The sequence below is a fragment of the Phoca vitulina genome, unplaced genomic scaffold (assembly GCF_004348235.1).
Source record: "Phoca vitulina isolate PV1807 unplaced genomic scaffold, GSC_HSeal_1.0 scaffold4, whole genome shotgun sequence".
Classification (NCBI taxonomy): Eukaryota; Metazoa; Chordata; class Mammalia; order Carnivora; family Phocidae; genus Phoca; species Phoca vitulina.
The window spans coordinates 55,778,966-55,802,766 of record NW_022589707.1 but is presented as its reverse complement, the minus strand read 5'-3'; the positions used below and the strand labels follow the sequence as shown (position 1 = coordinate 55,802,766).

General features: G+C 38.0%; 2 protein-coding genes across 7 annotated transcripts in view; one reads left to right on the top strand and one right to left on the bottom strand.

Annotated features, from left to right (window-relative positions):
* Positions 1-200: 200 nt before the first annotated feature.
* On the bottom strand, positions 201-7,624 carry NDUFA4 (NDUFA4 mitochondrial complex associated). Its single transcript, XM_032402045.1, has 4 exons — positions 7,449-7,624; positions 6,295-6,383; positions 4,760-4,820; positions 201-417 (listed from the first exon to the last, which is right to left on the bottom strand). Exons 1-4 carry the CDS (start codon positions 7,488-7,490, stop codon positions 361-363), a joined length of 249 nt encoding a protein of 82 aa, XP_032257936.1. The 5' UTR covers positions 7,491-7,624; the 3' UTR covers positions 201-360.
* Positions 7,625-7,908: 284 nt separating this feature from the next.
* The window catches only part of PHF14 (PHD finger protein 14), a 235,529-nt gene continuing 219,636 nt past the window's right edge, over positions 7,909-23,801 (top strand). For 5 of the 6 annotated variants that reach the window (XM_032402038.1, XM_032402043.1, XM_032402039.1 and 2 more), the window contains exons 1-2: positions 7,909-8,038; positions 16,925-17,031. The gene's annotated coding sequence lies outside the window, so the exon portion shown is untranslated. The remainder of the gene's footprint in view (positions 8,039-16,924; positions 17,032-23,801) is intronic. The other variant, XM_032402036.1, reaches the window with a different exon arrangement.

Below are 23,801 nucleotides of genomic sequence, written 5' to 3'. Positions count from 1 at the left end.
CAGTTCCAGTTGTTAAATATACTTAGTGAAGTTACCAAGTCCTATACAAAAAATGAAAAGTGTTTTGAGCAGCTTAAAGTCTTATTTTCAAATTATACAAATAGATGGAAATTCAGGAAATTCCTTAAATTCTAAGTTTATTTCTTATACCCTAGTTATAAAGTTCAGAGCAGATTTTCAGCATTAAATAGTGACACATATCAAGTTTCAGATATTTATTATTCAGTGTAAACCCCAACACAATACACCAACATGATTTCGTGCATTTAGAGGGGAAACATTTCCTGGATAAGTGGAAAATTGTGCGGATGGCTTCTGGAAGACCTTCATTCTAAGCAGCTTTATAGTGAAACATTTCATTTAGAAGTCTGGACCTTCTTTCTTCAGTTTGCTGTAATCTACATTCACTGAGTAGAACTTGGAAAAGAAAAAAGATATTTTAGATAATCTATCAAACACACAGAGATGATACAGAAGTTCTAAAATTATTTTTATTCAGCTTTCTATAGTAACAATTACAGACATGAATTTTTTATTATGGATATTTAACAATATAAAAGTCATCCAAAGAAAGACACTAAAATTCCAGTCCTTTAATAATGATTTTGGTAAGGTAAAAATATTCAATCTACCTCAGAAGAACAGTGTTAGTATGTTCCCTCAATTTTCTAAATCAAATTGCATCAATATCAAAGTGACATCTGACCACTTCCGGTACAAAAGTTTTTAAATAATACCGTATTTTTGCTTCTAAATAATACTGTATTTAAATCATAATGCATGTTTGGAAACCTGTAATTTCTAAAAATTTCCAACTAAAATTAATTTTAGAAATCTATGATTGCTTTAGGAAAAAACTGCCTCTAACTCTCAACATCTTTTTTTTTAAATGATTTGTATTTGAAACATCTCCAGAGTTTCTACTGAGAAAACATTAGGATTTATACATTAAGCCCAAGGCTATAATCTTGGGTTTACAGAATCTTGTGCCAAAGAACACTGAAGAGGTTGTGATATAATTACTTGAAGACTATGTTATTTTAACTCCAAAAGAACTAAAACTGCAGAATCATCATCAACATTTTCTTCAGGGTTTTTAAGAAGCTCATAAATCTCTATCTATTATTTTTCAAATCCTTTTCTTTATTTTTCCAAACATACCCTAACTTCTTTATCTCTAACTGAAGAATTCAAAATTATTTTACTTAAGTTTTAAAAAAAGAAAAATTCCCACGTTGTAAGGCTTATCCTTGAGTTATACACAAAGTTGCATAGACAGAGAAGTACAAATAAGCCAAAGAGCAGTAATCTTTGTTCTGACATTGTTCTTATGAAGCAATTGAACCTAAACAACGAGATTTTTGAAAATAAACTAATTTGTGCGACCTTAACATGTTAACAAAATTAGAGGGACTATTTATAAAAGAACTACAGGCTACATATTAAGAAAGTAAACACTGATTGGGTTCTTCTAATGGATGCCAGACACTGTGGGCATAATGCTTTATGTTTATCTTAGTTATCACAGCCTTACTCATTCTTACTTTATAAAAGAGGCAACTGAAGATCAAGTTACAAGATTCGCCAAACACTGAATGAGAAACAGGATCAAGCCCTTACACTCATGCAGAGTGGAAAGGTCACAGTATCTTTGCCAATTTTGTCAAAACTAAGCAGGCTTCTGATGTATTTGCTTCTATTCGGTTCCATGTGCCAGAATCAAAATTCTCTGAAGTAACGAAGTAATTTTCGAATCTGTTTTATTTTTCAGCTTCCATGTCCCCATTCTTTTTCTCAATTTAATGGTGGTTACCTGGAAGGCCTCTGGAACAACAGTTGGGAAGGCACACATATTCTGATCGTGGCTTTGGGATGTTTTATTCAGTTGAGAGTGTTGCTGGGCCTTTAATGCTTAAATCCTATTTTAGTCCTCTCATTTGTCTTAACTTCGGCTAGATTTGCAAAGTGGCAACAATCCCCAAAATTTAGTGGTTTACAATAACAAAGGTTTGTTTTTCACTCACATTACATGCCATCTGTAAGCTGACTGCTCCATGTTCTCTTCATTGCAATTCTGGGTTGAATGAAAAACCCTTAACTGTCCATTTTGGTCTCAGGACAGATGAAATAGAACAATGGAGGAAGCACACACTGGTTCAGAAATGGCAGGTATCATTTCCCCTCACTTAGGATTTTCCAGAATAAGTGATGTGGCCAAAAATAAAAAAAAAACAAGTATCTTAGGTGACAGGTAGTGAATGATAAAAATAATCTTGTCTGCCTCACTGTTTAGGTTTAGAAGCAGTAGCAGGCTTCATTCACTCCAGGCTCACAAGTTTCTGGACTTGGTTCCCTTTTATTTCTGCTTACAAATCGCCCAATTCTTCTACAAGTTCATCTCTTGGCAAATACAGCCAATAATAGTCCACTAACATCCTGTTTTCCAAGATCTTTTCCTATAACAAGCTCTTTAGGCACATGGTCTACCTTCCAAGTTACAGCAGGTGATACTTATCATATGTTTTATATCAAATATGATTCATCTTTCCAATCTCTAAATCAGTGTCATAGCTACTCATCCCATTCATGCCACACAAATTAGATTTTTGTTGCAGCAACATTCCATTTCCACTTCATATGTCCTCATACTGGCATGTGTTACCATAGTGCCAGGGCACTGGTTAATTGCCTTCATTATCAGAATCACCTAGGGAGCTTTTTGAACTACACCTACCCAGAGACTCCAATACACAATTTGGTGGAAGGATCAAGGCCTGTTTTTTTCCCTTTTCTTTTTTAAAGTTTACTGGATGTGGAATCATTTTCTTTAGAATGTACTTAATTTAAACAATCTTATAAGAGAGGAAAAATAAATCAGGATGCCCCTTTACCATTTTTTTAAGTTAAAATGTAATACACAGGTTAGGTGGCTCATTTCAGCTTTGCCAGCACATTTTTATCTGTTTCTTGCAGGGACATCCATTTAGAGATTTGGGAGCCCAATTATGATCAGACAATTGAATGGAAAGCTTGGAATCAGAAAAAGGCAATAATTATCTTAAAAGTTGCTCTTATCAATAATGGTAGCAGCCATCTCCATCTGATGTAGATCTGCTAAGGGTCCTGGACATTCATTGGTCAGAGCACCCCTTCTTGAAAGTGCTTAAGCACACTGCTATTTCTCTTTTGATGAAGCACCTTAGTACACTGGAAGTGCACATGGTGAGTTATACACTTTAAATAGGTAAATTGTATGCAATGTGAATTATACCCTAATAAAGGTGCCCTGGTTTTAGCATTTCCAGAGATTCTTTGTATGCAAAATTTTTACACATAAGGAAGGTTCTTTTAGGGAATTAACAAATGGTCTCAGATTTATAACAACATGGATGGGCTTTAAGAGCATTATGCTAAGTAAGATACATCACACGGAGAAAGACAAATACTGCATAATATCCCTTATATGCAAAATCTAAAAAAGCTGAACTTGTAAAAGTAGTAGAATGGTGGTTACCAGGGGCTGGGGGGTGGGGGAATTAGGGAGATGTTGTTTAAGAGTACAAACTTGCAACTCGTAAATAAATAAATCCTGGAGATATAATACACAACACAGGAATTATAGTCAATGATATTGTATTATAAATTTCAAAGCTACTAAGACACTAGGTCTTAATTATTCTCAACACACAAAAAAATAGTAATTATGTGACACAGTAAGAGTTAGGTAATGCTAATATAGTAATCATCCTGCAATACATAAATTTATCAAACCAACCTTGTATACTTTACTCTTAACATAATTTTATGTGCCAATTGTATCTCAGTAAAATAAATAGGGGCGCCTGGGTGGCTCAGTTGGTTAAGCGACTGCCTTCAGCTCAGATCATGATCCTGGAGTCCCGGGATCGAGTCCCGGATCGGGCTCCTTGCTCGGTGGGGAGTCCGCTTCTCCCTCTGACCCTCCCCTCTCTCATGCTGTATCTCATTCTCTCTCTCAAATAAATAAAATCTTAAAAAAAAATTAAAATTAAAAAAAAATTAATTAAATAAATAAATGGTCTCAGTCCATAAACTCATTCTGTGAAAGCATAGTCGCACAAACCACTTTTCAGGTAAGATGTTAAAAAGTTTAGTTAGAAGGCTCATTGTAAAATTTAAGTTCCAAGTGACTTTCATTTCTTCCTAATTACCCTCACCTGAAATATTTCAACCATACCAACAAGAAAGAAGAGCCAACCAAACCATCCACTGAAATAGTACTACTCAAAGTGTGGTCCATGGACCAGCAGCATCAGCATGACCTGAAACCTTGTTAGAAATGCAAATTCTTACTCTCCACAACAGCCCAACTAAATTAGAATCTCTGGAGATGGAGCTGAACAATATGTGTTTTAACCACCTGTCCAGGTGAGGCCTATGTACACTGAAGTTTGAAAACCACTGCACTAGACTATTCAAGATCTAAGAAAATGGTATATGATAGCTATTACCACCTCTCCTTTTTTTACTTAGTCAAATCATGAAAACATTATCTTAATCTCACATCCAGAGTCTAAAGTCTGTGAATAAAATCCTTAGAAAAAAATATTTGCTAGGGAAATATGCCATTTTAATTTATATAACAATCTAGCAATTCCTCCAAAGTTCATCGTAATGGAATTTTACATGTATATCCAATTAAAAAAAAAAAAAAAAAAACAAAAACCTACTACATGAGTATTATACTTTCTAGCAATTCTGAAACAATTTTGTAGCTTACCTTGTATTGATCATTGGGACCCAGTTTGTTCCAGGGTTCTGGGTTATTCTTCCTATCCCAACTAAAAGGAACAAACATTATAATTGTTATAAAAATAAAACTATTTAAAATATTTTTGTACTTCCTAATAAGCTAGTATTTTGAATAGATCTCATTTTCTATTAGAATAAGTATGGTGTTGTTTTCATTAGAGTTGAAGCAGACACAGGCTCTATAATTAGCAATTCCATGTAATCAGTTAGAAAAAAGGGTAGAGCACTATTGGGTATTTACCCCAAAGATACAGATGTAGTGAAAAAAAGGGGCACCTGCATCCCAGTGTTCATGCAGCAATGTCCACAATAGCCGAACTGCGGAAGGATCTGAGGTGTCCTCAACAGATGAATGGATAAAGAAGATGTGGTTCATAAATACAACTGAATATTACTCAGCCATGGAAAGGATGAATACCTACCACTTACATCAACATGGACGGAACTGGAAGGTATTACGTAAAGTGAAATAAGTCAATCAGAGAAAGATAATTAACATATTGTTTCACTCATATGTGCAATATAAGAAATAGCACAGAAGATCGTTAAGGGAAGGGAGGGAAAACTGAATGGGAAGAAATCAGAGAAGGAGACAAACCATGAAAGACTCGACTCTGGGAAACTGAGGGTTGCTGAAAGGGAGGTGGGTCGGGGGATGGGGTAACAGGGTGATGGGCATTAAGGAGTGCATGTGATGTGATGAGCACTGGGTGTTATACGCAACTAATGAATCACTGAACACTACACCAAAAATTAATGATGGTTTGATGGTATGATGATAATGATGATATGTTGACTAACTGAATTTAAATTTAAAAAAAAGAAAAAAGAAAAAAGGGTAGAACACAGGGCCTCTGGGGCAGTGTATCTGTCCCTATCCCTGTCACCAGAAACTTTAAACTTGGCTTTTACTAAAGAAGTGATATATAGAAAAGTATACAGAATAACAATAAATCTCTTTTTGTTGCCTGTTGTTCTCTAACTTCAAAAAGAAGCATTCCTGGGACACCTGGGTGGCTCAGTCGGTTAAGAGTCGCCTTCGGGTTAGGTCATGATCCCAGGGTCTTGTGATCAAGTCCAGCATCAGGGTCCTTGCTCAGCAGGGAGCCTGCTTATCCCTCTGCCTGCCACCCCCCTGCTTGTGCCCGCTCTCTGACAAATAAATAAAATCTTAAAAAAAAGCATTCCTTATTGAGGAAAAGCAGGAAAAACCATTTACATGTATGAGCAACCCTGATTATTTTATAAAAATACTTATCTCAATTCTCACAAGATTACAAATAGATATTAGTAGTTCTACTCTACCCACGAGAAAAAAGAGACTCAGAGAAATTTAGACAATTTTATGAACCAAGTAGATGACAACAGAACTAGGATCTGAACTTTCTATATACGACTACAAAATTTTAGGCTCTTTCTACTACTTGATGTTGCCTCCCTGAAGACTGTGGCTCCTAAACCAGCTTTAGACCACTAAAATTATAAATATTTTTAAGTACTTACCTGACATCTGGATTGAACAATGCCAGGCGCAAGACATACAGCGCTGCTCCAGTACCTCCTGCCCCAATAAATACGAAGAGGGGGATCAACTAGAATCAGACACAAAACAGACAAGAATTAACAGCCAGCTTCAAATACCTAGCTGCTGAAAAAAAGAAAGGCTACAGTAGTTCCTACACACTAATTCTGAAGTCTCAAACTGCTATTTTTCGGTCTTGTTTTAAAATTTGAATAAAGATAGACCTTACATTGAGGTAAGATCTCTTATAACTGTGTTCAAAAGAAATGGAATTTCTGAAAGATGTGAAGATGAATCTGGTTTAATGTAGAAAAACATATTCAAATTTTTAAATTTCCAGGAAAATATATCCAATCGTCACCTAATATTTATACATTATTCTCATTAAATTTCCCAGCCTCCTTTATCTTGAGGCTTGTAAAACAACTTCTTGGTCTGTCTTATAAGCGTTTTGAGAAACACAAATTCTGTGAAATTAAGAGTTTGAATGAGCAAAAACAAAAGCACGCCCATTACAGACATGGGTTACATGCATAAATCTCTGAAAACATACTGCTACCAATGCTTAAAGCGTAGTTACGCAATGCGTTTAAGATAAAAACTGCGTAACTAAGTTTTAGGACCACAACAAATTGATGTACTTGGGAGAAAATTAAGATGAACTTAACCGCGAGTCACCTCTGCGCTACCGAACTCCCCCAAAATCTCAAGAGGTCAAGACGTCTCAGAATCCTCAAGATTACAGACCTTTGTAATTGCCTGGTGGTGCAATGCAGTGAGCACTAGATCTTTGAGGTGGCACAACAAATAGGAAACCTGACCTGCTGGTCTCCAACCCACACGGCGCACAACTACCCCTGGGTCGGACCAACATACGAGAGGGTGCAACCACCAGACTGTTCCAACATTCACCAGTTCATTTTCCTCGAAGGTATCCCTCACCTTCCGCCTGCCAGCCTAAGCCCCTCAATACCTGGCGTGGTCAGAGCTCAAGGGCCTGGGTAACTAGGACGACAAAGTAAGTGAGGCAGAGTCCACCCCAAGGTGAAGGAGGAAGCCCGCAGGGAGCTGAGGAAGCCGCAGCCGGACACAGGATGGACAACTAAAGACACTGCTAAAGGGGTCACGAACTTACGCTCGGATGCTTCTTGGCCTGACCCACGATCTGGCGTAACATGGTTGCTGCAGAGGCCTCCCGTCCAGAAGGAAAAAACCAAACGTGCAAGGCCCGGGACTAGGTAATCCCTACACCGAGGATGAACGGACGTCCAAAGTCACCCAGAACCTCCTACCTAAAGGACCCCTGGCTCGGAGGGCAGTCTGCAGCAGGAGGGCCCGGATGCGGCTGTCCTTAACAGTGCCTGCCTTGATCCAGCGCCTCATGCGTCCGCTCTAACCTGGCCAGACCCTTAGCGTTCCAGTCCCAAGCGAAACATTCTCATTCCTGTCCTATATATGCTTCTGACCGGTAAATTTTTGCGTCGAAACTGGAACACTTTGATTGACTAGACAGGCACTTTCTCGGGAGGACTCGCATTGAGAAATGGAATGGGTGGGGTCTTCTTGGGAGGCGCCTGCAAGCCTGTCCGCGCGCTCTAAGGCGCTGAGGGCGCGCGTGCTGGGCGCGCGCCTGCCGGCGCTGACGGGCGCTGAGGGAGCTACGCGGCACCTACGGCTGCTGAGCGTCTGACGCCTGGAGAGCGGGTCGAGTCTCTTGCTACTAAGGTCAGCGACTGCGGTTTAAGAGGACTGCAGCTGCTTCCTGTCTTAGACTGTCGCTTATGGGCAGAAGTTAAAAACTAGTAAATGAAGATGGCCTCTCAACGTAATCTCTAAATCCCCAGGTCCTGGCTCTGGATTTAATGTTCAGTGCCATACCCTTGTACCCTGTCCCGGGACCCAAAATTGCATTTTTTTTAAAGGTTTTATTTATTTATTTATTTATTCATTCATTCATTTATTTATTTATTAAGAGCGAGCGAGAGAGAAACGGCATGAGAGGGGAGAGGGTCAGAGGGAGAAGCAGGCTCCCCGCTCAGCGGGGAGCCCGATGGGGGACTCGATCCTAGGACTGCGGGATCATGACCTAGGACTCCGGGATCATGACCTGAGCCGAAGGCAGACGCCTGACCAACTGAGCCACCCAGGCGCCCCCAAAATTCCATTCTTAAAATGTGTTTTGAGAGCGCCTGGGTGGCTCAGATGGTTAAGTGTCTGCCTTCGGCTCAGGTCATGATCCCAGGGTTCTGGGATCGAGTCCCGCATCGGGCTCTCTGCTCCTTGGGAGCCTGGTTCTCCCTCTGCCTCTCTTTCTCTGTCTCTCATGAATAAATAAATAAAATCTTAAAAAAAAAATGTGTTTTGAGTGCCTCTGTGCCTACACATACCTTATAGTATTCTAACACAATTTTCATTTATCTGTTGTTTTTATTATTTTTTTTAATCTGAAAGTTGTAACATGGGACAGGCTTCAGGGGTCTCGGGACAATCTGAACCCTCTCCCATCTCCTACGTAAAGCATTAATCGAATCATCACACCAGTGACTGGGACTGCGAAGACTAGGAAAAGGCTCCTCCAAAAAAGCAACGTTAGACCTAAAGGAGAAGTAAACATTAACCAAGTCAAAACGGGTGATGCAGGTGTACAAAATAGTGGTAGTAAGTGTGACAGGCTGAAACTGGAGAGATCCTTTTGAAGAGCTGAAGGAGGTCTGGTATGGTTGCAACTTGAAGGGAGAGCAGGGTGGGGATCAGATCTACTGGGCCAGTGACCACTTACACATCAAGGGTTTTATGCTGAGAGCATTAGTAAGTTATGCCAAAAAAAAAAAGTTGCTGTGGTTGTAAATGATTGCTTTGTCTATGAAGAATGGATTAGAGGACATAAGCATGAAAGGGGAGTAGACGGGTCATGGGGCACTGTAGTAGTCCTTGCGAGAGATAATAGTAGATTGGACTAGTGTGGGCAATGTGATGATGTAGAAAGGATTCCAGACATTGGTCGAATGTGAGGAAGTGAGGAGAAGAAGCCCAGGATAATTTCAGAGGTTCAGTTTTGACCGGCTGTTTGGATGTTGATGCCATTATTGAGAGAAGAAACAATAGAGAATGATGGGATATGTATTTATGTAAAATACAAGTAGAGCTCTGTAAGGGCAGAAGAGAGATCTAGACTAGAAAAATATAGTTAGGACTCAGTTTATTCATGGGAAATGAAGCCATATGACTGAATGAGATTGCTTAGGGAGAGAAGGTAGAAGGTAACGAGAGACAAAAGACATGGAGGTGAGGAATTCCAACATGCAATGTTTGGGAGAGGAGATAAGTTCAGCAAGAAATAAAAAATAAATAAGTGGTGATTATTAAGATGATATATCATGAAGCTTGGAAAGATGGTGTCTTTATAATTCATTCAGTAAATCTTGCATTAAGTACCTACTCAGCACCAGGCCCTGTTCTAACTTGGGAGAAAGCAGTGAATGCAAACATTGTTCTATCCTAATGGAGATTACATGGAAGTTGGGAATACACACATAAATAAACAAGATAACTTTAGATCATGATAAACCAATAAAATATGATAGAGAAGGACATGCGGGAGTGGAGAAAAGAAGATTACTTAAGTGAAAGTAGATAAGGAAGGTCCCTCTGAGGAGGTAAATAAATAAATTTAGCCATAATATCTAAATAAATTAAGGTTACCACACTTAAATAAGGTGGTAACCTGGTGACAATATGGGTGAAGAATGTTCAATTTTCAAGAGAAATGGTTTTGAGATTGAAAAACAAAACAAAACCCAAGGCCAGTGTGGCCGAGCCATATCAAAGGAGAGAAGAAATTGTGATCAGGGAGGTTGTAAAGGACTCTGACATTGACTTTACAGATGATGGTGAGGAATGTGGCTATATTTTTAAAAATCAGCACAAAGATCATGGAAAATACTTAAAAGTGAACACAGAAACCTAACAGCAGTAAGTGCAGGTGAAAGTAAAGAAATTAGAAGGAAGATTTCTTCTTGTAATATTTTATTTTTAATGATAACAAATGATACTAAAATAAGTGATTGGGTATACAGGAATACCACTGTTGATAAGAAAGTAAAATCCAAAGGCTTACCTTTTGGTTATTGACCTAATTTCTAGCAGTAACAATAATACAGGTAGTCAAGTGATGCCTTTGGAAATGTTAACGAAGCAGGGTTGCAGAATATAAATTTCATTAAATATTAACCAGAATGTCAAATGATAAAAGTTTGAATTATGCATATTAAAGTTAGGGGAAAGAGTCTGTGACCTATATTTTAAGCAGGGATTGGAAGAATAGAAGAGACAATCAAGGAAAAGAAGCCATAGTAGAGGATGCATATTGTAAAAATACATTTTAGCTTTAGAAGTGGTTTTTGTATGTGTGGTAGATTATATTGTATACAAAATACCTGTTGCCTGCCCCTGGAAGGGGATTATCACTCACTTGCCTCCATGTCAGGCTTGATAAGATGACTTGCTTTATTAGCAAATGAAATGTGAAACGTAACCTGTGTCATGCACAAGCAGAAGCTTTAAGATCCAATATGTGCCATGTTTTTTATTTTCTCTTTGCCACAAGATCAGCAGTGTTCTAGATAGAGGTTTGGGTGTCAGGGTGAAAATTACTTGGAGCAGAGACATTGCTGACCTACAATGAACATGTATTGAGAATTAGAAATAAGCATTTATTGCTGTAAGTCACCAGATTTAAGAGTGGTTTGTTACTGCAGCCTAACTTAGCTTACTCTTATAAAGAATTTGGCACTGAAAGTGTGGTGGTATATTACCATAATAAAAATCCTAAAATATCTGGCATTGGATTCAGGTCCCAGCAACAGGTCACAAGATAACTGTTACCAGAAGCTGGAAGGATAGCAATTATGTTATACAGCGTTGGAACATTTGATGAAATTGTTCTCAATGGAAGGCAGTTAATGTCCCTCATAAATTCATAGGTTTCAGTGAAATGGCAGGCAAAGGGTATGTAAGCTGCATGTGTCCGCTACTATTGGCAACACTTGACAAGGTAATACAATATAGAGATGGACTCAGAAAATAATTGGTCCGTTTGCAAGCTTCAATGACAGGGAATGGAGCATCTAGAAATTTAGAGACTTGCAGAGTTAGAAGATATGGCTGATACTTATCTTCAGCTGTACAAGATAAAACGGAGATTGATGTTTAATCAAAAAGATCAATTAAAAATCTCAAGCTAGTGACCCAATCATGAATGTAGCCATCACACCTTTATTGAAACATCTCAATAAATTAAGGTGTCTTAGTAAATTCTCTAAACTAAACAATTTGAAAGTCTGGACAAAGAGATAAGGGTGTAGCTCTCTCACCAAAGCCTGGCAGGATCAAGGTGACTAAAATTAAATCTCAAGAAAGAAGGAGGTATACTAAAGGTATACACTAAAAAGAAATGTGAGTATAGCCATTGATGGATAGAGTTGACTGGAATAAAATAAAAGAGACATAGACTAAGTACTGATTTAAAAAAAAAAAAAAAAACATCAGATTTGGTTAAAGACGCTGTGACTAATTGAGATGTGAAATGACACTTGGACTCCCAGTGTTCTGGAGATGAAAAGCAGGTTGAGAGATATACTCATCCTCCAAGGAGAGCCTATTCCTCTCTCTTTTTTAAAAATATTTTATTGATTTATTTCTTGGAGAGAGAGAGAAAGAGCACGTGAGCACAGAGGGAGAGGCAGATTCCCTGCTGAGCAGAGAGCAGGACATGGGACTCTATCCCAGGACACTGAGATCATGACTTGAGCCGAAGGCAGATGGTTAACCATCTGAGCCACCCAGGCGCCCAAGAGCCTATTCTCTAATGCCCCCTTTAGATAGATCTAGGGCAAGACTTCCCAAAAGGTGAAACAGGAGCCACAGAGAAGAACAGACTAGAACTAACCTCCAAATAGCAAATTCAGGACCTACTCAATATTCCGCACTTTCAATCAGCAGCAACTTCTACTTTGTGAGATTTCAGGACCGGTATGTGCCTCCCATTCTTTCTTTTTCTGAATGGGATCATTCATGGTGGTTATCCAGTCCCTGTTCCACCACTGCATTTTGTGTGTTGTGGGGCAAATAACTTAACTTGCCTATTTCATAGGTCTCCAAGTTAAGAGGAGACATACCTAGAACAGAGACTACAGCATCACTCATAGATCATGGGCTTTGAGTTGGAAATAATGACAGTATAGGACTTTTAGGTAATTTCCCTTGGTGAGGAGGGTGAAAGAGGAAAGGAGAAAGATCTGAATGATTGTAATCAGAAGGGCCACTGTGGTAGATTGTCTTTTTGATCACAAATATTTAATGTCCTTACTGGGAAAAGATTGTCTTTTATTTCCCTGTTGATAAGCTTTGTCAGATGACTTGATCTGAGCAATAAGCATGCAGAAGTAAAAATACTGATAAAACAGAAGGAAATAAGACTTTGGGGCCTATGAAGAACTTAATGAAGACTATGATCTTTGTGGAATGATCAGGCCAAAAAAGAGGAAGATTTGCATTCCATATGGGTGAAATAAGGCAGAAGAAATAAAAGTTCATAATGTAAGTGCATAATATGTATAAGAAATTGAGATGAATTCAGTGTGTTGGAAGCTTAGATTGCATAGGGAGGGGTTCTAGAAAATGAAACAGAAAAGGTTAACCCAGATTTTTGAGAATTTTAGATTTGTAACTTGATCCTTTAGGTAGTGAGGATTCATAAAAGCTTTGTATCTAAACACAGGATAAAACAACTACAAGACATAATGATGAAGGATAGTTGGAAGGCAGGCAGGCAGGGACAAGGGGCCCCCACCCTAAGAGGAAACCACCCTTAAAAGGATTTTACACTATCCTGGAAGGAGTCCTCCACCCTTTCCCATATTATAGATAGGTGACAAAAATCTGATTGGATGACAGGAAAGGGAGGGTTAATCAGATTAAAACAGCCCGCTAACAAAGCCCATAAAAACCCCTAGACTTAGAAACTCCCGGTAGCCGGCATCTGGGTGGCTCAGTCGGTTAAGCATCGGCCTTTGGCTCAAGTCATGATCCGAGAGTCCTGGGATTGAGTCCTATGTCAGGCTCCCTGCTCTGGGGGGAGTCGGCTTCTCCCTCTACCCCTCCCTCCTGCTCATGATCTCTCTCTCTCTCATCCTCTCTCTCTCTCTCAAATAAATAAAATCTTCAAAAAAAGAAAAAAACTTGCGGCAACCCCTTCCGGGTCCCCTCCCTCCTCAGGAGCTTTGTACTATCACTTTGCTATCGCTCAATAAACCTTACTTTGTTGCCCACCACTCTGTCTGGTCTACCTCTTCATTCTTCGAAGCAGCATGACCAAGAACCGCTGGCACCAGGCGGGGGAAAAAAAATCCTGCAACAATAATATCTTAATAAATGAATTGGAGCTGTTTTTTACCATTTTACTCTGAGACTTGTGCCCTCTGGATTTCTTGTTCCATTGTTTGATTTAATTTTGTGAATAATTTTAAAATACAAAAATGTATAAATAGGAGTTTTCTAAATTAAATGTAAGTTGTACTATGAATAGGTCTAAAAACTAAGAGTATATCAATAGCACACCCCAAAGGTGATTTCTCTTGCAGAGTTTCTCTGAAAATTCAAGCCTAGAAAATTCTGGAAGGTATAGTGATTATGTGTTGTTATTAATGTGTGACAGTAAAGAAATGGCTTCTTTAGAGAGGAATAATTTGATAAGTGAGCCGTGGAATATGATAATGCAACTGAAGGCAGAATCTTATGTTTTACTGTTTGCATTTGGGCATTTAATTATTTTTGTAGCAGATATATTGACAACTGTAGTTGTTTTTCTGATAACGCAAATACAAATTATACCTTCACTTGTTAATGAAGATTCTGCAGCTATCCTTAATCTAAAAATAAATATGTTCTTCCACTAGTATTATGGTTACTTAGCATAAACTGTATTTAATTATAAAATTTCTATAAGAAAAATTAGAACATATTTTCGTCTGTGAAAGTTTACTTCCACTGTTGTAAATCTCAAAGCTTCACATACTGTCATTAATTTAAATTAAATACCTGAAGAACTTTATGTACAAAATTCAATGAATACTAAAAAGCAAAGAAACTCTAGCAATGTATTTATTTATTTATTTAAGATTTATTTATTTATTTGAAAGCGATAGGGCACACAAGCAGGTAGAGGGGTAGAGGGAGAAGGAGAGAATCTCAAGCCGACTCCCAGCTGAGTGTGGAGCCTAACTGGGGCTGGATCCCACAACCCTGAGATCATGACCTGAGCTGAAATCAAGAGTCTGACATTTAACCGGCTAAGCCACCCAGGAACCCCAAAAATCTAACAATTTGAAATACTGACACTCATTTTCACTGAAACCTTCTGGTTAAACAATATTTTAGGAAAACTGCATATTTACAATTTTTGGAAAATTATACCATACACCTAGATCTTCAAATTAGAAATTTTTTTAAGAATAGCTATATTCTATTACTCTTCTGTTGTTATTTATTATCTCTCTGAAATTTCTGTCTTCTCTATGAATCCATTCATTCATCCATTCCTTCATTAAACATATATTAAGTGCCCACTATATATTGCTCCTCATGCTGAGTGCTTAGGATAAGAAGAATAACACATTGCTATCTTTCTTCAACATCTTCAAGTCTAGTGGGGCTAGGGGTATCATTATTACAAAGCTTTCTGATAAGTGCTACAATAGACACTGATATATGAGTTAGGCTACTCGATATATAGTGTCCCAGCCAAGATCAAGAATATAAATTCATCTTTGGAAATGTTAAGTCTGGTATACCTCCAAAATATCCAATTAGAGATGTTCTGAAGGCTGGCAAAACATCACTCTTCAGCTCAGAGAGAAGTTTGGTCTAGAGGTACAATTTAAAAGGAAAGGGGATATAAGTGACAGTTATTGGGAACTGATGAGCTTGTCCATGAAGTATATGTGTGAAAGAAAGTGTAATGAGAGAAGAGGGTTAATGCTAAAATCCTAAAGAACATGAACAAAATGGGGACCAGGCCAGGAAGGAGGAACCAGAACAGCAAAGTTAGATCAAGTCAGAAATGGAGGCAGATAAATATTTTATACCAGTCAGGGTTTAGCCAGAGAAACAGATCTTCTAGGAAATATACATACATAATAAGGAATTTATTACAAGGAATTGACATTATACAATTGTGGGAGCAGTATCTTATTGCAGTCTGAAGTCAACAGGGGAGGCAGTAAGGGAAGAGGAACATGTCAGAAGCAAAGATATATTAGAACCTGTGGGGACAGGTGGAACCCATGAGGACAGAGAGACCTTATTTCTAGAACCCTTTGTCATGGAATTAGATATAAATCTAGTTCAAGAATATAGAAACTAAAGGAGGAATTTGACAAGAAAAGGAAAACTAAGAGATGCCCCATGCATTACAGACATATTCCTCCTTGCCTTCATTGAATTGTAGAATTCCAATTTCCCCTTGCTAATCAAAATCAACCACCCAGGCCAATAGAGTAATAGAATTTTCTTTCCTTGAAATTATGACTTCCAGACCAGCAAAGCTACAGTTGCAGGGATGGTAAGTCATAATTTTACTAGTGGATCACTACAGAAGGTAAGAACCACTTCCATATTGTCTCTCATTGCTGTCCTTCAGAGTCAATCCAGAGTGGGATTATAGTGCTACAGCTGTCTACTTTGGAATATTGATAGCATTTTATACAGAACCATCTGTAAAACAGGCTCAAATATGTCTTTCTTAGTTAATTGGCCATAGGCAATGCTCCATACCATAGGTTCAGGTTGAGAGGGGAGTATTGAACATGGGCATGCAACTTAGGCTTTCAGGACCTGCTCAAATCCATCTGGTGATGGTTTCCATTTGGTGGTGAAATGCTGCAGTGTATATTTAATCTTATAGCTTTGTTCATCAGATAAGACCCAGTTCATGATAGATAACTGAGGTAACATGGTAATTTGCTTCCAGCACCAACAGATCTGCTAGGTTATACATCTCAGGTTAAGAACAATTTGAATGGGGGAAGCCTGGGTGGCTCAGTCGGTTAGGCATCTGCCTTTGACTTGGGTTGTGATCCCAGAGTCCTGGGATCAAGTCCTGCATCGGGCTCCTTGCTCAGTGGGGAGCCTGGTTCTCCCTCTGCCCCTCCCCCTGCTCTTGAGCAAGAGCTCTCTCTCTCTCTGACAAATAAATAAAATCTAAAAAAAAAAAAAAAAACAATTTGCATGGGAGCCCAGACCTGTTGCAGGACCCTGCCCAAAACTAGCAACTTTTCAGGTTGCTCAGTAAATGGATCAGGGTAGCATACACAGATGAGGTAATTGTTGCCTCCAAAATTCAAAGAGGCCCACAGAGTAGAAAGCATCTTTGTGATAAGAGGAGCCAAATGCAATAATCTGTCCTTTACTTTCAAAGAGCTATGTTGACATGTCCCAGACCACTGGAACCCTAAAAATTTCACTGAGGTGGCAGAAACCTGATTTTTGGTCAGATTTACCTCCTACCATCTGGCTTACCTATGTCCTAAGTAGTTGTTACTTCTTTCTTACTAGGTCCAGTTACCATGATGCCATCAATGTAACTGACCAAAATGAATTTCTGTGGAATAGAGATGATCTAGGAACCTGTAATAGGGCTGCAGAGTTGATGTATGCATAAGGTAAGACAGTCAAAGTGTGTTACTCATCTACAGAAAGCAAATTACTTTTGTTGGTTTTTCATAACAGCTATAGATACGGAAAGCATTCACTGGTCCAAAATTAAGGTGCCAGCAGACTTGGTCCCTAGTGAGAACCCTCTTCCGGGCTTGCAGATGGAGGCCATCCTCACTTGGCAGAGAGAGAGAGAGCTCTGGCCTCTCTTTTTCTTATGAAGATACTAATCCCATCATGGGGACTCCACCCTCATGATCTCATCTACACCTAATTACCTCTCAAAGGCCCTATCTCCAAATACTGTCATATTGCAGGGTAGGGCTTCAACATATAAAGGTGGGGGGGCACACGATCATTCAGTCCGTAATAGCTACCAAACCTTCAAGGTATAGATAATTCTCATGCTATTAAATTTGTCCCATATCTTTGAAAAAGAAATCTTCAAAATTCACATTACAAAATAAGCATTAACCTCATAATAAAACTTGACAAGAAGAGTCCACCCATATTTCCTTTAATTCCAACCAGTCTAATAACAGTTTCATCAAAGAAATATCAGATCCCTCAAAATGTGGGGCCCTAGTGAAATATTAGTTAAAATTACTTGATTTAGAAACTTCATAGACTTTCATTTCCAAGATTGGCAGATTACATTATTCAGACAATGCAGACTCTCTCTGTTCAAAGACATTGAAGAGTGTGGAGGGTTGAATAATGTCCACTGACATTATTTGTGAACACCTGGAACCTCAGAATGTGAAGTTATTTGGAATTAGGGTCATTGTAGATGTAATTAGTTAAGGTCATACTTAATTAGAATTAGTTAAGGTCATACTTAATTCGAATAGGCCCTAAATCCAATGACTGATTTTCTTATAAGAAAAGACACACACAGAAGTCCATGTTAAAACAGAGACACAGATTGGAGTTATGCTACCACAAGCCCAGGAACACCGGGAGCCACTAGGAACTGGAAGAGGCAGGGAAAGATTCTCCCCTACAGTTTTTGGAGGAATTGTGGCCCTGTCAACACCTTGATTTCAGATTTCTGACCCCCAGAACTGTGAGAAAATAAATTCCTACTGTTTTAAGCCACCCAATTATAATAATTTTTGTGGTAAACTTCAAAAACTTAGGCAGATTTTTGTACCAGAAGTGAGTTGCTCCTATAACAAATACCTAAAAAAGAGGAAATTCCTTTGGAATTGGGTAATGGGGTAGAGGCTGGAAGAATTTTGAAGTGCATGATAGAAAAATCCTAGATTGTCTTGAAGAGACAATTCATAGAAATATAGACATCAAAGGCAGTTCTGATGATGGTTCTGTTGGAAATGAGAACACAGTAGAGAAAGCTTCTGTCATCTTAGAGAATACTCATATTGTCATGAATAGAATATTGGTAGAATTATAAATATTAAAGGTGCTTCTGGTGACAGAAAGAAATGAGGCCAATGTTACTGGCCATTGGAAGAAAGGTGATCTTTGTTATAAGTGGCAGACAACTTGGCTAAATTGTGTCCTTTTGTTGGGTATAAAGTAGAACTTGTCAATGATGAATTTGGATATTTAGCTGAGGAGATTTCCAAGTAAAGTGTTAAAGGTACAGCCTCGTTTCTCCTTGCTACTTATAGTAAAATGCAAGAGGAAAAGAATAAAGAAGTAACTGTTAAGCAAAATGGAGATAGTGCAAGAGACATACGCGATAGAGAGCATCCAAGATACGTGAAATTGAAGTCCTGAAGAAGACTAAGATTTTAAGGCAAAAAAATTGGAGATATAATAACAAAGAGTGTTTCAAATCTGATGTAGGATATCAAACTAAAGATGCAAAACTCTCGTTAAGTATCCTATAGAAGAGAAGAAAAACAGACCTAAATATATTGCTGATGAGAGTATAAATTGATACTACACTTTGAAAATCTGCTTGACTTTTTGTACCAAAATTGAATATTTGAATATTATATGATCCAGTAATTTCACTCTGAAATATAAACCCAACAGTAATGTGTGCTTATGTGCATCGAGAGACACAAACAAGAATGCATATAGAATCATTATTTATAATAGCTTTGAACTGGAAAGAGCAAAAATGTTTATCAAGGGCAAATGAATAAATAAATGTAGTACATTCAAGCATGTGATTCCATATTGCAAATGAACTACAAGTACACACAACAACATAAATGATTCTTACAAAAACAAATTGTTCAAAGAAATCAGAAACAAAACAACATTGTGTGAGTCCATTTATATAAAATTTTAAAATAGGCAGACACTTAACCGGCTGAGCTACCCAGGTGCCCCTTTACATGGTGTTTGGAAAGATGTTTGCTTCTTGATGATCCTTTGATCTGTACATTTGTTTATTTTTCACTTTTCTCTGTTATATTTTCCAATAATTGCTTTAAACTGAATTGTTTAGATTTAGAACAATGTTAGGGAGTTTGCTTATGATTGTCACTTAAAGATCTGATGGATTAAAAAAAAGAACAGAAGGTGTCATTTGTGCATTTTTGTTTGTTTGAAAGCTTCTCTGCAGCTTTTGAGTTGATGACATGAAACTTGTCTCTACTAATCTTATTTGTCTAACATCCAATATTGTACATTTAATGATGTTGCTTCACTGATGCTGTCTTTGCCCATCTGCTTTGCTTTCTTGGGACTTGCCCCTTGTGAAACACAGCTCCTAAGACTGCCATTCATATGCACCGAAAAATAATTAAATACCTTAGCTTGTCTAAGAGATCTGTCTAATAAACAGCTATTACAGCAAATATTGAAGTACTCACCTCTTACTTTTATTTTTTCTTCATACAGAACAAATACTGATAAAATTTCACAGTATCATGTTAGTTTTTAAAAAAGCTAAGTTATGGGGCGCCTGGGTGGCTCAGTTGTTAAGCGTCTGCCTTCAGCTCAGGTCATGATCCCAGGGTCCTGGGATCGAGCCCCGCATCGGGCTCCCTGCTCAGCAGGAAGCCTGCTTGTCCCTCTCCCACTCCCCCTGCTTGTGTTCCCTCTCTCGCTGTCTCTCTCTCTCTGTCAAATAAATAAATAAAATCTTTTAAAAATAAATAAATAAATAAAAATAAAAATAAAAAAGCTAACTTATGGCGCTCCTGGGTGGCTCAGTCATTAAGCGTCTGCCTTCGGCTCAGGTCATGATCCCAGGGTCCTGGGAGGGAGCCCCACATTGGGCTCCCTGCTCAGCGGGAGGCCTGCTTCTCCCTCTCCCACTCCCCCTGCTTGTGTTCCTTCTCTCGCTTTGTCCCTCTGTCAAATGGATAAATAAAATCTTAAAAAATAAATAAATAAATAAATAAAAATAAAAATAAAAAAGCTATGTTACTATGTGAATGAATCATGAAAACACTGTACTTGATTAAAGAATACAGACACATGAGACCAACATTTTTTATTGCATTTATATGAAATATCTACAATAGGCAAATCCATAGAGACAGAAAGTCAATTATTGATTGCCAGGGTCTAGGAATAGGGGAAATGTGAAGTAACTGCTAATGAGTATGAGATTTCTTTCTGGTGTAAGTAAATGTTCTAGAATTAGATAGTGGTAATCATTGTACAACTTTTGAATATGCTAAAAACTGAATTTTACACCACAAAAGGGTAAGTTTTATGGTATGGGAATTATATCTCAATAAAGCCATTATAAAAACTACGCCCTGAGCTAAGCAAGTTTTTTAGTTTTTAGTTTTTTAAAGGTTTATTTATTTATTTTAGTGAGAGAGAGAGAGCAGACCAGGGGGAAAGACAGAGGGAGAGGGAAAGAGGAAGCAGACTCTGATGGGATCAGTTTCTAGCAGATCATGACCTGAGCTAAAACCAATAGTCAGATGTTTAACCAACTGAGCCACCCAGGCACCCCAAGCACCTTTTCTAAAAAAGTAATCTTGTTATATCTAGAGAGATGATTGACTGGCTAAGGTACAAAGATAAAATGATAATTTATTTTCATGATACTCTTTTGTGCATTTAAAATTTTTGTACTATATATACATACTAGCTGTGAGAAACTAACTTAAATTCTTTTCAATATTATTCATTTGTTAAATATGTAGAAAGATTTTATTCATGTAATACTAGAGTAGATTTTTGCTGCCTAAATACTTGAAGAAAATACTGTAGTCAGTATATTTTACATAATTTGAAAAGGATGATTATCAGTGAACCCTTTATTACAAAACATTGAAAGAATTTTATTTATTTATTTATTTATTTATTTTTAAGATTTTATTTATTTACTTGACAGAGAAAGACACGGCAAGAGAGGGAACACAAGCACGGGGAGTGGGAGAGGGAGAAGCAGGCTTCCCGCGGAGCAGGGAGCCTGATGTGGGGCTCGATCCCAGGACGCTGGGATCATGACCTCAGCTGAAGGCAGATGCCCAACAACTGAGCCACCCAGGTACCCCAACATTGAAAGAATTTTAGAAGTTCCCAGACATCCAAAGTTGTAGTTAAAAATTCTGACTTGAACCTGATTCCTATTCCTTTGTAGATAATCTGTCTTTTCTCTAAAGGAACATTTAGAATTCTCTTGAAGTTCAGAAATTTGAGCACAATCTTTTCTTCATCAATATTGTTTTCTCTTGAATATCTCTGAAGATATTAATTTTTTTTTAAAGATTTTATTTATTTATTTGACAGAGAGAGACACACAGGAAGAGAGGGAACACAAGCAGGGGGAGTGGGAGAGGGAGAAGCAGGCTTCCCGCTGAGCAGGGAGCCCGATGCAGGGCTCGATCCCAGGACCCTGAGATCATGACCTGAGCCAAAGGCAGATGCTTAACAACTGAGCCACCCAGGCGCCCGTCTGAAAATATTAATTATGGCGAGATAATATGAGCTATGGACTCTCTGCAGGGGATATCCTTAAAGGATTGTAAATGATGGCTAGCTGCTGGCTTGTGCTGGTTCCAATGCAGTTAAATATTTCTTGTTTTCATCTTAGCATTCTATCAAAACAAATACTTGCTACAAAAAGCTGGCCTTCAACAGGCACCTTATTCCAGGTGATCACATGTGATAATATAAGTAACTCTTTTATCATGCATGCCTTGGCTTGCCAATATCTTATTTTCCACTGGTAATAAAATCACCACTGTCTTTTGACCCACACCAAGTTAAATAATAAATCTTAAATTCCCATTTTGAGGTTTTATTTATTTTCTGAACACCTTTCTGCACTAAACACTGTATCAGACAAGGTTTCAGTAGAGGAAACAGAAACCACTCTAAGTATGTTATGCTGAAAAGAAAGTTGGTGCATATGAAGTCATTTGAAAGGCTGGAGGAATGAAAGTCAGGGATCCAATGAGACTTTTAGTTTGAAGATCATACACTTGTAGCTGTGATCTAGAAGTCAGAAAATGAGTGCAGCTATTGCCGCTAACCTTTTCCAGAACTGTTCCTCCAACATAAGCTTATACCTTTGAAGCTGGTGAGTAGATGCCAGAATGTGGATTCTACCTTCACAGTTTATGGAGCTTGTTTTGATGCTGCTGCAGCTGAAAGTAGATGGCCTTGGCCTCCCTTTTACCTTCTAAATCTCATGATGTACATAGGAGCCCTGATATATCTGAATTATATAATTGTTTTAAAGATTTTTAAAACTTTAGTTCCTCTCATGTTGTTAGTTTACTTTAATATTTAATGAAACTTGGTTGCCTATATATGTCTTTTTACATGGATTGCATGGTATTGGTAGCCAAAATTTATATACCTTGCCTAAATAAGAAGCCCTGTTCACTTGGCAAATAATGAATGCAGGTTCTGTTTATAGACATCCTTGCTTCAACAGTCATAGTGGGTGGGAAGAAGGTTGGTGGTATGGGGAGGGTGCATGTGAATGAGTAGGCTGTCCTTTATGGCTTATGAGTAGTTTATAATGCTAGATTTTTCTATTTCTTGTGGCAGTTGATCATCACTGGGCTCACTATCATTCGTTCTCTTATAACCTAGTGCCCATTCTGAAAATTTCTGGAGTCAGACTTCCCACTTAATAGAACTGAACTTGAACTTTTTTTCTGGAGAGAAAGCTGAAAACAGGATTGTTGTGTGACTTTTTCCTTTTAATGAATCATCCAGACTGTTGTCCTAGTCTTGGCCCTTTTTACAGGCCTTATTATCTCTCATCTGAGGGATATGCAGGCACTTTGTAGGAAAATCTCACTTCAGTAACTCCTTTTTCACCTGGATGAAATTATTAGCTCCTTAGTTTGGTGGGTTTTGTTGGCAATCTGAGCCTACCTCTGTAACTATCAAAATTCCTCAATAGCCTTCACAAGTTTGTTGGTGACACTCCTCCTGGGTTTATAACAGTACTATGGCTTTATGGTCTTATTTCTATTTTTATATTTATTATGTGACTTCAGTGAAATTTGGGGAGGCTAGAAAGGTAATTCATGTGTTCAACTACCCTTTGTGAACCAGATATATTATCCTTAGATTTATAATAAATTGATTTGTACTTTCCTGGATTAAAAAAATTAATCAGGATCTACAGCTTCTCCCTTAAACCATATAAGAGAATTCAATTTTTGTTTTCATTTCTCTTATTTTACTTTCCCCATGCTTCCCATCTTTTTACCTCCAAATCTCTTGGATTTGGTTATAATCTTTTAGAATTATGGCTCTTCTGGTTACCTATCCTTGCTTAATAATTGTATTAAATTTCACAATTTCATTATCAATAATTATTCATATTTAATTATAACTTTTTTTCCTCTTTTCTTTTTACATCATTATGTGC